General features: G+C 42.0%; 1 protein-coding gene across 1 annotated transcript; it reads right to left on the minus strand.

Moving 5' to 3' along the window:
- Positions 1-42: 42 nt before the first annotated feature.
- Positions 43-2970, minus strand: LOC139069760 (zinc finger MYM-type protein 1-like). Its single transcript, XM_070550672.1, has 3 exons — positions 1392-2970; positions 1188-1296; positions 43-740 (listed from the first exon to the last, which is right to left on the minus strand). Exons 1-3 carry the CDS (start codon positions 2921-2923, stop codon positions 213-215), a joined length of 2169 nt encoding a protein of 722 aa, XP_070406773.1. The 5' UTR covers positions 2924-2970; the 3' UTR covers positions 43-212.
- Between the last annotated feature and the right edge of the window lie 9982 nt (positions 2971-12952).

The raw sequence follows: 12952 nt of genomic DNA on the forward strand, positions 1-12952 counted from the left end.
TAACATGACCATAAATGGTAAATAAGCAATGCAAGAGGCAAGTAACAAAAACATTGTTTAATTTCAACATTTGAGCAGGTCACTGTTCTAGTAATGGTAGTAAACACTAAGACAAAATGCCAGAAATTTACACTGTTAAAATATTTCTGGAGTGTTGTGCCAAGGTCAACTTTATACAAAGATCAGGTGGATGCATTTGTGTGTGTGATCCCTCATTTGTACAGAAACTTTGCCCTTCTGTCCTTCTGAGTGGCAAAGCTCTCAATGACCTTTTTATTGAAGTCAGGAATGTTTGTGACAAGCTTTTTTTCCATGGAGAGCATGGCAAGAGCATTCAGCCCATCCTGTGTCACGGTGTTCCTCAGGAAAGTCTTAATCCTCTTTAAAGTTGAGAAGCACCTCTCTGATTCGGCTGTGGTCATGGGTGTGGTAACAAGAATCTTCAAAAGAGTGACAGTCTCTGTGAACGTGCTTTGAAGATTGTTCTCCATGAAAAACTGGAAGAGAGTCAGTGCACCAGTGCAAGCCCTGAACTCCTGGTTCTCATAGATGAGGGATAGCTCTGTTCTGAGCTTAGCTTTGTTCAGCATGGGGTAGGCCTCTACAGCGGTCGCCAGTGCTACATCTGGGAACTGCGCTGTGTGTTGCACAAACAAGTCACTTTGAAGCAGAGTGGCAGCAACGAGGTGCTTGGTAAAAGAGAATCGCTCTTTTGCATGGCTCAGGATGGTGTCACAAATCTGTCATATGATGAATAAAAAACAACAGATAAGTACGTAGGAAACACTTTCATAGGAAATAATGTCATCAGTATCCTCTTACAAATGTCATATTTCCCACTTTTTGGGACAATAACACATTTCTGATTCTCAATTAGATGTTTTTACTTCAAATGTAAAAACATCTAATTGAGAATCAGAAATGTTTTATTGTCCCAAAAGCTGGGAAATTTGTTTGCTGCAGCAGAAGTGTAACAAGTAAAATGGAATCAGATTGATGTATGTACAAATTTACTTGAAATACACATTTACATGATTAAATATGTATAATGTGTGTTGAATTGAGTTTTTACAGTTATTGCACATTAAACAATGTACATGTTATTAAACAAATGTCCCCGTTTGTGGGACAACCAAGGATTTCTGATTCTGATTGTCTTGTTCACAGAAATGTAATGTACAGCTTACCTCTGCACCCAGCTGCTGTTGTTCTCCCTGGCCAAACGTCCTCCGTTTTTTTGTTGGCTGCTGCTGCATTGATGCGCTGCATTCCTCAGTCAGAGAATGAATGGAATCCCTAATGAGACACAAGTTCCACATCCACATTACTGTTTGTGAAACTAACATACTGGAGAATTTCAACACAATAATATTAAATAAACAAGTATGTACCTTATCTTTTGCATGCTGTTGGTGAAGCTCTGGATGACCCCTGTGATGTAGACCGAGTCAATGTTCCTCTTCTGCAGCTGGTTGAACAGCATGTCCACATGTGGCATGATCTTGTGGAACAATGCCAGCAGAAAGCAGAAATCTTCTTCCTCCAGCATTCTCACAAAGCCTCCTGCCTCTCTCTCAGTGATTGGATCAAAGTCATCCGAGTCTCTGATCATCTGGAAACATCTGAGGAGGTCATCCTTGTGCTCATACACTGTGTTGACAGCATGACTGTGGAAGTTCCACCTGGTTGCTGAAGTTGCTGGAAGTCTGTGCGCCACCACTTGATCAAGCACAGCGGTTCGCTTGAATGACCGGGAGAAGAAAGCAGCAAATCCACCAAGGTCTGAAAAGAAAGTTCTGACCCTGCGGATGTGTGAAGTTGCCTGTTGCATGATGAGGTTCAGCTGATGGGCATAGCAGTGGATGTAGTGTGCACTTGTGTACACATCTTTCACCTTACACTGCACTCCACCTGTGGCTCCCCTCATCACTGCAGCCCCATCATAGGCCTGGGCAATTAGTTTTCCCTCTTTTCCAGCAGGGATGATCTTGCTCAGCCTCTCCAACAGTGCTGTAGAAATAGTGTCAGCAGTTGCATTCTGAAGAGGGATGAACTCAAGAAAACGCTCTTGAATGCTGTTCTGACTGTCGAGATAACGTAACACAAGCGCCAACTGGCAGCGGGTGGAAATATCTGTAGTCTCATCTGCCTGAATAGCAAGATAATCTGCATTGTTCACCTCTCCAAGAATGTGGGTTTTAATAACTGACAACATACAGTCCAACAACTCGTTCTGTAAGGTCTTTGAGGTGCCTGTCGCCGTCTTCAGATGATCCTCCAACACATTATCAAGTGAAGCAACCAGATCCTCTAGGCCCCTGAAGACGCCCGGGTTGTGTGAAGATTCAGTCTCATCATGGCCACGCAAAGCCAGCTCAAATGCTCCACAAAATTTAACACAGTCAATTATCTTGGACAAAGTGTGCCGGTTCCGATCCACTTCTTCATTGTGCTTCCTCACTGCAAGCCTGTGCCCCTCGTCGAGCTGCATGGCAATGTTAGCTCTGCCTAGCATGGCTAGCTTCACCGTGTTGTACATGTGTGGCCGGGATGACTCGTGTTTCTTAACCTTCTCAGAAAAATGTTTCATGTCTGTGACTCCTGACTCAATCCATGCCTTATCTGTCCAAGTCGTTTTGAATAACAAACACGGAAAGCAAAATAAAGCATTAGCGTGATTGCATCCAGCTAGCCAAGCCTTCCTTGTGTACCAATTTCGGGAGAAGCCTCGTGTGTACAGTTTACCCTTCTCCTTGTCCTGCTGGCTTATCTTTACGTCGGGCTGATCTGGTCCAAGCTCTTTGACATTAAGCTTTTCAACCATAGTTCTCCTCTCGAACGGATACTGGAGAAGAGACCGAACTGAATTCGGTGGCTGCTGAGATCCGGTATCCATGCTCGTTGTAGAACCACTCTTGTCCATCACTGCATCTGCTGCGTCACCAGCACCATCGACATAAATATACGGTCACCACCATAGGCGGAGATCCCAGGGGGGACGCGTCCCCCCTTCACACAAAGTTCCCCCCCCCCCCCCCCCCCCCACACACACACACACGCACACAAGTTATTGTAAATGTATAAATCATATCAGTAAACCTGTATTGTCTTCTAAAACCACAACGTAAAAGTTAGTCTGCAAATACAAAACAATGTGTTTTTAATTGTTGAGAAATTATAGTCCCCCCCCCCCCCCCCCAATTCCTCAAGTTGGTACGGTCGGTCCGCACGCGCTGTTTCCAACGGGCGGGGCTGCAGGTGTTGTGCCATAAATCGACTCGCTGCCAAAAAATGATTAGCCACTAAAGAAAGGAAGGGGGAAAAATTAAATCGCTGGAGAATTGTTTATTTACATTTATACAACGTTTACATTCAATACAGGGCGCCATTTTACATTGTTTATTTATTTTTTAGTATCAAGGCTGTAACGTAAAGAAAGCCAGTTCTTACCACAAACCATCTTTCAATCGCAAATATTGCAAAAAGGATTAATATATCCTCATTGTGAACGTTTAAGACAAATAGCAACACTTAAAACAACTTCCGAACTGGAAAAAACTAAGCTAATCATTTTTTGGCAGCGAGTAAAAAAAAGTTGTCACTTCATGTTCTCTGGTCATTCCAGGGTTATTCCGCTATTATTATTCCATTCACTAAAGCCGGGCGTACACTGTGCGACTTTTTCACTCGCAGCGTTCAGCTTCAGCTCAAACTGTACGACTTCCTCGCAGAGCAGATCTCACGAGTCGCACTGTACGACCCAATTCTCGCATGCGACCTGACTGCTCACACTGTACGTCTGGTAGCAACACGTCGGCCCTAAAATGTGCTAAAAATAGCAGTTTTTACACAACACGTCAGACTTTTTTGTCTTGCCTGTTGTCCTTCGGGATGCTGCAGGAGGACACACAGGGATTTATGGGGGTTGGATGAGGAAAACGAAATAAAGAAAGTGAATCTGTGTTTTATGATCAGTTTAATTTGACATGAACACGACAAACACGCTTTCTTGACAATCTTTGTGAGTAAAAAAACGTGTAGAAACAAAAACGAACAGCGTGTGTTATAGGGAAATAGCGACCGGCCGGCATTGATGCAGGATGGCGCGCGCATGCGCCGTGAGCGGTTCTGATACTTTTTGGATCGTAGCTGCTCGCAGCGCCGCTTCAACAGTGCGATACCCTCACGAGGGACGAGCGAAATATTAAACACACCAGAAGTCCCTGCGACCTCACGACTGCTGATCGGCGGCTGGTCACGTGGTGTTAATCGCCTCTCGTAACCCCCTGTACACTACACGACCGCTCGGCGCAAAACTCGCCCCGATGTCGTGGCTTCTCGCACGACTGGAAAATCGGCTCAAAAAAGTGAAAAAGTCGCACAGTGTACGCCCGGCTTAAGGTGACCAAAAGTTCCTTTTTCCGGACACGTACGCTTTCACGGTCTTCCCTGGAATCTGCGGAGCATTTATAGATCGATGAAAATGTCCGTGTTTCATCAGATGAATATGGAATCAAAACTAACTGGTCCGATGTATGGAATACCACAGCGTTTAACCGCTCTTATCCCGTCTTCCCCAGGCTCTGCAGTTGTTTACAATATGTCAAAGTGCAGGTGCACCGTGCAGCTTAGGGATGAACTGGTTGCAGCAAATGTGTGGTGGAGGCAAGTTGCTCAAAGCTCTCAGTGTAAAACATAGAGCTAAAGATCCTGTTGGCCACAGACCCAAAAACACTATGAAAACTGAGAAAAGTGACAGATCGATTAAACTGAAAGGTAAAGCATGTATATGTTTAGTGTATTTGTAAAGTAAATGTTTTTAATTTTTATTATTTAAATGAAACAAATATTTCAAGAATATATTTTTAGATTTTGTGTATCTTTTCGTTCAGTAGGACTTAGATAAAGTTATTAAATTTACAGAGTTATTCTCTAATAGCCTACAAACATTTCTATGATTTATTAAAGAGATTTCAGTCATTTTGATACTTGACTTGTGAAAGCTGATTTGAAGTTTGTTATTTTTTCTAGCCATATTTTGTCACGGGCTGTTTTTATTCTCACAATCAATGTTTTTAGGTCTAAGAGTCTGCAGGTGGGCGTGTCTGGAGAGCAGGAGCAACAGCCAGCTGCAGCTCATCTCCAATCATCCTCCAGGGTGTATTTAAGGAGCTGACTTCCTCAACACTCTTGCCGGATGATTACTCAACCTGGGTAGTTCGAGTCAGAATAAAAATCTATTGTTAAGCTAAGGATTAAAACTTAGACTAAGAAATGTTTTTGTGAAGCAGCTTTCTACCAGACAATAGGACCAAGATTAATCCTTCCTCTTATCCCTTCAAGGAACCATCTCCTCCAGCCATTTCCAAGAACTTTTCATCAGCTCCACTTCATTCAGCTCCAACCCCTGGCTGTACGCTCTCCACTACGCCCCTACCGCCTACCCTTTCAAGCTCACCACACAGGAACCCTGGACCTCGTCTTCATCAGAACCCCTTTACAACCCTTCTTCATAAACCAACCTGTGCTCCTTCGTAGGCCCTCTAGCCACCTCCTGACAGTAAGCCTAAACCTTCAGTTATCCATCCCATCATCTCTCACGGATATTAACCTTTGTCTCTCTTTTAGAACATCCTGGCACATCCTGCATCAGTTTGAGCAGCACTTTGAGTTCTCCAGTTTAAAATAAATTATTTATTTTCTTACCTCCCTCTTCCCGTCTCTGATTCTGCATGTCGTGGGTCAAAAGAATACCACAGAACATGACATATTTAGAAGGAACAATTTAAATATATTAAAATCAATATGGAACTATTTGGATTTTAGTAGCTTTCATGTTATGTGATTTAATAAAATTTTAATTTGACATTTATGTTCTCTCTCTTTGTTGTGAAAAAGTTAGATATGTTTTAGTACTTAAAATTAATGCTTTGCATTCGTCCACACATGTAGCTGTTGGTCAGCTGATAGCCGTGTCATTTCAGGACATGTTGCTTCAACTATTAACGATCTACTTTAAAATCTTTATTCTGAATTGCTTATTCTGTTTTAGGCCACAGTCTTGTTATTGAAATGAAAACAAAAAGGATGCTTATGAAGATGTACAAAATTGGCAAGATATTATTGTTCAATATCCTCCAGCTCCGTTCAACTGACAATATCCCATCTGTGTGTGAGTGTTGCTGTCCAACTGTCAGCAGACCAGGTCAGTTGAAATGGCAGAGAAACGAAAAATGGCAGACATCAGGTCGTTTTTTAATGCTCCAGAATGTCAAGTAAGTAGAACTTGCATTTTAATAAAGGCATCTATAAGAAAGAAATGAAATGCCTATGAAATTGTTTCTAAATGGTTTCATTAGGCAAAGGCCAGTCACTTGAGGACAGGCAGCCAGAGCCTGTCAGACACAGGCACAGAGTCTCTGGTCAGTCTCTTATAAGGACATACAGTGTTGTATGTAGAGCACTTTTTTTTAATGTCCCCCCCAAAAATTACTCTCTGCAGTTTTACTGTTTATTGTCCCCCCCCCCCCCCCCCCCCCCCCAAAAAAAAATTGAAATGGGATTTCCTCCCTTGGTCACCACCAAATACCTTGCTCGAGTCGAGCTCAACCCGAACACCATCGAACAGCCTTGGGCGATAGCTCTATCGCCCTTCGGGCTTCCGAATCGACGACGCTGATTGGATGCAGTGTTGCCAGATCCAAAATCCCACAATATTGTACAGAGAGGCCTAAATTATCGTTTTTCAGTACAAATTATCGTACATTATAAATTTGATAATAACGTTCTATAAACGACTTCTCACTCCAATATAATATAACAAAGAAGGTGTTTTATATTGCCCTGTTTAATAAACATCTTTAAAAACAGTAATATAATGCCTATAAACATGCAGAGTGTGTTGGCACCACTCTGACCTCCATGCATTGACACAATATGCACATTTGCTCAGTCCTATTTGTTTCATTTCTACATAGGTTAAAAGCACGCGACAAAACATCACAACAGTGGAAAAACTGACCCAATAAATGACAAAGCAGCCTACTCACCTAATTGCTGATCTCGATCTCCGTTTGATAGCATAAACCTGTAAGCACTGAGGTGAAATCTGACTTCAGAACAGTTTAAAATTGTGTAATTGACTTGGGAAAGCCACAGCAAACGACGGTGATACTAGATGCAATGTAAAATTATCGTACATTTGAGGATTTTTGAAACTATTGATCGTACATCGTACAGAGCCCAAAATTATGGCACAAATACGATAATTATCGTACATCTGGCAACACTGATTGGATGCATTCCCATTCCTATGCGTTTTATTTTCTTGTCAGCAATTGGCTGGCTGCTTCACTGCTGTTTGGGCGATCTTTCTGTCACCTCCACCGCTCGGCAGGGAGCATCTCACCAATGATATATATATATATATATATATATATATATAAAACAGACTGGGATGTTCTTTGTGATTCAAATCAGGACAATATTGACAATCTAACAGGCTGTGTTACAGACTATATCAACTTCTGTGTTGACAGCGCCCCAAAAAACCATACTGTGCTTTCCCAACAATAAGCCCTGGGTTTCCAAAGACATAAAAGCAACCCTGAACAAGAAAAAAAGAGCTTTCAGAAATGGTGACAGAGATCAGCTGAAACTGGTGCAGAAGGAGCTGAAAGCCAAGATTGCTGAGGGGAAAGAGTCCTACAGACAGAGGCTGGAAAACAAACTGCAGGAAAACAACACCAGGGAGGTGTGGAATGGAATGCGGGCTATCACTGGCCTGAGACAAAAGAGAGGTGTTGGGATGGAGGGGGATGTCGAAAGTGCTAACAACCTAAATCTACATGTAACCCAGAAGCTAGAACCTTAATGAGGTATTAACTAATTGGCTTACTAATATGATCCATCCTCAATTTAGATAAAATATAAAATATAAATTAAGGAAATTAACAATACTAATTAATAGATATCTAATTAACTAATAGATAATTTCATAATGAATTATTGGAAGGGTGAATTACTAAAATAACGAGTTTAATATTAAACATCGGTTAAAACAAGAATCTTGAACATCACTAACAGAAACAGAATAGGAAAGCTGTATACTATTGGTCCAGGTGGGAATCTGAAATTTCATTGGCTGAGAGAAATAAGTCCCGCCTCCGCGAAATAAAACCGTGCGACGCAGCTGAGCGAGAGGAGAGACAAACGGCTGTGCAGCACGCAGATACAGAAAGCAAAGACTGAGCGGTTAGAGAGAGAGAGAGAGAGAAAAAAAAAACAACGGTCGAGGCCGTGAAGAACCCTGATTTGGGTGCCGCATAGATAGAGGGAGAGGCGGACTTGACTCCTTCTAATAAGAGCTAGGAACTTGGAACCAACGCGGTGAGTAAAGAAAAAAGAAGAGAAAAAGCTAACGATGCAACTTAAAAAAAAAAAGGAAACTTAAATAGCTTATCAAATTAATTCCATTCTTATAGATTTGTGTGGAGACGACAGAGTGAACCAATCCTCTGTAGGAGGGAACCGTTGGAGCGCGTTGGTGAGTGAATGAGATTAAATTCAGTAAATTATTAAATTCAAAAAGCTAATTACAGCAACCGAGGTGACAGCAGTGGGCTGCTAGACGTTAGATCCCAGGAGTTAACATCTCAAACTACCAGTTAACGGTGGTAGGGCATATAGGAGTTAACGGCTCAAACCGCCAGTTAACGGCGGTAGGGCATATGGGATTCCCAGGAGTTAACGGCTCAAACCGCCAGTTAATGGTGGTACGGCCTAGATGTACAAGGTCCTCAGGGGCGTTATAGCTAACGCCATAGAATTAGCAATGCGTCCCTTAACCAAACATTTAATAATAAAAAAAAATAGATAAATAAAAATAAATAAAAGCTAACTGATTAGGGAGGAATTATTTTACAAAGGTGGACCAAAGGACCAGAATTTATATTTTGTTGAATTTTGTTATAGAACATTTTATTTATTTATTTATTTATTTATTTATTGTGTTACAGATATACAAGGTGTCACAATGCTGTATAGAAACACAACTAAATGTATCCTTGTTGTCATGAATGTATTTCTTGTTGAATAGTGTAGAGTAATAGAATCTAACTGAGCCTATTGAGCTGAACAATTGTTGTCATATGTAATTATATTTCCAGAGCTACTGAGAATTATTTTAATAGACAATCAAATTGATGTTATGTTAGTTGAACTGTGAACCCAAACATGATTGGCTATGCCAATAGAGTGAAGCATTTGTTTAAGTCTGTAAGACTTTATGCTGTGATGTGACGAGAAGGGTCGATGCCAACTCGCTAACAGTCCTGTTGTTTACAGGCTGGGTTTTTTTTTTTCCTTGGGTTTGATCCCGACTCCTATGATCACTCACTTGGAACGAGAACTGGATTTCTTCCTGACGAGGGAGATGGCGAGCCTTAACCACTGAACGAACCAGGACATCTCAAGTAACTGAAGAGCAGACTGCTCTCTTCTGTGAACAATCTCAACGGTGTGGTAGGAAAAAATCGCACCACCGGACTCTGACTTTCACCCCAAGCGTGGGGATTTGACTTGACGCCGGCTGACTTGTGACTCATATGATCAAATCTCATACCGACCATTTTACTATTGTCGATTGTTTTCATCTGTTTTTGTGTGTTATCTTTATGTGTTATATTTCCCATTTTTATTAAAATTTAGTATATAAACCGTTTCATGCTATACCCGTGACTCCAGTCATTCTTAAACAACCTCCAATTCTCCCCGAACCTAATTATTGGCCCATTTGTTTATTTTTTCTTTTAATTATCTTATTGTATCCTGTAATCCGGTTACATAAAACTTGGCGAGCCAGCCAGGAGAATTGTAGAGTTGTTACCTTAGCTAACCATTGACTGACATCATAAGAGTGCCTGGAGGTCACAGTGGTTTGCCATTTTGGCATTATTGGTACTTTTGAGTGTTTTAAAATGGAAGTTGTGAAAACAGAAAAGGTCAAAGTTTCAAATGCTGTTTTAATCAGTGGGTTAACTGATACAGACCTTGATAACGAAGTCTTTGGGTTTATGGAAGGATTCGGACTAGTTAACAGGCGCATTAAGTTACCAAACTGTGATCAGATTATTGTGGAGTTTCAACATGAAGCCACTGTTAAGGAATTAAAGAAACAATGTTTACCCTATGACAAACCTTGTACTAGGAACCCAGATGTTTTCTTTCATATTCAAGACCTAGCCAGCGCGTACAGTCTAGAAACTAGCACATCTGCCACTGATGCCTATCTGTCAGAGCTCAGGGACATAGCTGCGCGTAGCAATCAATCATTTAAAGACCTTCTAATGGAGGAACTGGCAAAAATTGGGGAATCTTTAGGAAGGGATACCCATGCATCTGAACCAGTCACTGAACTAGAGCCAATGCTCCATAGTGACCAAGTTACATATTCCCTGCCTTTAACACCAGAAGTTAACTATATGAACAACTCAAAGGACAATTGTCCACCTACAGAGACTGGAAAACAAAACCCTTGCATTCCACCAAATCTTTTAAACACACCTGAGGTTCAGCGAGTTATTGTGGAACACATTGTTAAAAGCAGTGAGGTTATCCCTCCGCCTACTTCACAATACAGACTAAAACCGTTCTCAGGGCGAGTTCCACACCCTTCTTTTGAAACTGACTATGATACTTGGCGTAGTAGTGTAGTGTTATGCATAAATGATCCTTCACTCACCAAGTCCCAAATTGTACGAAGAATCGTGGAGAGTCTGTCAGCCCCAGCAGCGAGCATCGTTAAAGCTCTTAGTCCAAAATCCGACCCGGAAACGTACCTTGAACATCTCGATTCAGCTTACGCAGCTGTCGAAGACGGCGACGAGCTCTTTGCTCGCTTCTTAAACACAAACCAGGACAGTGGTGAAAAACCTTCCGATTACTTTCAGAGGTTATACACCTTGTTAAACCTAGTTATTCAGAGGAATGGAATTTCCTCCAGTGACGCCGACCAGCAGCTGCTCAAGCAGTTTTGCAGAGGCTGTTGGGACAGCTCGCTGATTTCAAACCTGCAACTCGAACAAAAGAAAGACAACCCGCCTCATTTTACAGCACTTCTCCTCAAACTGCGCACTGAAGAAGACAAACAGGCTACTAAAGCAGCACGCATGAAACAACACTTAGGGGCACAACGAACTAGAGTGTATTCAAATGTGCAAACAACATGCTCTCAGAGTAAAAACACTTGTGAACTGGAAATAGATGATAACTGTGATGACTTACGCAAACAAATCGCTGAGCTCAGGAGCCAAATTGCACAGCTTAAGGTTAACAACACAGATAAAAAGGCAAAGAAAACTCAAAAAGAGTCAAAACCCCGTGTGGGGACTAAAATTCCAGATGAGCCCAAACAGATTCAGCAGATAACAGCAGTGGTGCCCAGACCAAAGCCTGGATACTGTTTTAAGTGCGGAGAAGATGGGCACATAGCTTCTAGCTGTAGCAACGAGCCAAATCCAGCACTAGTTGCAACTAAAAGACTTGCTCTTAGACAGAAGCAGCGCGAGTGGGAGATGTCAAAGCCAATTGCTCAGTCTCCTCCTTTAAACCGGTAGAAGCTCCTATCGTGGGACAGATAGGTGCTAAAGTAGAACCAAGTCCCTCTAAGGAAAGGACAGAGAGACTTTTTTGCAAGCCAGTTCATGCTCATTCAGTGCCAAAACTTCCCAAAAGATTAGTGGGTGGGCGATGCACAGCTACAGTCTCAGTTAACAGTGTTGAATGTAATTGTTTACTGGATTCAGGGTCCCAGGTAACCACCATTGCCAATTCTTTTTACCAAGAACACTTACCTGACCTCTCAATTAAACCCATCAGTAATCTGTTAGAAGTCGAGGGCGCAAACGGTCAAGCAGTTCCTTATTTAGGATACATAGAGATAAGTGTCACATTTCCAAAAGAGCTCGATCAGTCTGGACTTGAGTTACCTACCCTTGCGTTAGTGGTTCCGGATATAAGCTCAAACTCTGATACACCACTACTCATTGGCACAAACACACTCGATCCTTTGTATGAGCAATTGTCTGCCAATAACTTACCTGATTCCAAGGCACTCTCTTATGGGTACCAACACGTGCTAAAAGCCTTAGCAGTCAGAAAAAAACAAAGCAAAGATGGACGAGTTGGTGTGGTGAAGCTTCGAGGGAGAACCCAAGAAGTTCTCCCTGCAAATAAAAAACTGTTACTAGAAGGGTTTATGCAACCCAGCCAAAACAAGCATGAGCCTTATGCACTCATTGAACAACCCACCAATGGTTCTCTACCAGGGGGTATAATTGTAGACTGTTGCCTCATTTCCTTACCTTCACATGGTCCATACAAAGTACCTGTTGTACTAAGAAACGAAACTAACCATGACATCACATTACCCACTAACTGTGTGATCGCTGAGTTAGTTAAAGCCGATCGTGTTATGCCATATCCAGAACCTGACAAAAGTGATCAGAAAGTACTTGCGGCGTGTAGTTCGCAGCAACAGACTTCACCTTCAAACCCTCCTCTCAGTTTTGACTTCGGTACTTCGCCCTTGTCCGAAGAATGGAAAGGGAGGATCACCAACAAACTTAACACTTACTCCGATGTGTTTTCGCACCACGATCTTGATTTTGGTCATACACAACAGATAAGACATCACATCAACTTAAAAGACGAGACCCCATTCAAACAGAAATCTCGGCCGATCCATCCACATGATTATGAAGCTGTGAGAAAACATTTGGAAGCCCTCTTGGAAACCGGTATAATAAGAGAGTCGGAGTCTCCATTTGCCTCACCAATAGTGGTAGTTCGGAAAAAGAATGGTGAGGTACGTCTATGTATAGACTATAGAAAGCTTAATCTGCAAACCATTCGCGACGCATATGCCCTGCCTAACTTGGAGGAGTCCTTTTCT

Source organism: Nothobranchius furzeri, chromosome 4 (genome assembly GCF_043380555.1).
Source record: "Nothobranchius furzeri strain GRZ-AD chromosome 4, NfurGRZ-RIMD1, whole genome shotgun sequence".
NCBI lineage: Eukaryota > Metazoa > Chordata > Actinopteri > Cyprinodontiformes > Nothobranchiidae > Nothobranchius > Nothobranchius furzeri.

Coding starts and splice junctions, on each gene's coding strand:
- LOC139069760 (XM_070550672.1), bottom strand. CDS start 2,923: ATGGACAAGAGTGGTTCTACAACGAGCATGGATACCGGATCTCAGCAG. Junction 1,297..1,391: donor AACAGCATGCAAAAGATAAG/GTACATACTTGT, acceptor GTGTCTCATTAG/GGATTCCATTCATTCTCTGA. Junction 741..1,187: donor AACAGCAGCTGGGTGCAGAG/GTAAGCTGTACA, acceptor ATCATATGACAG/ATTTGTGACACCATCCTGAG.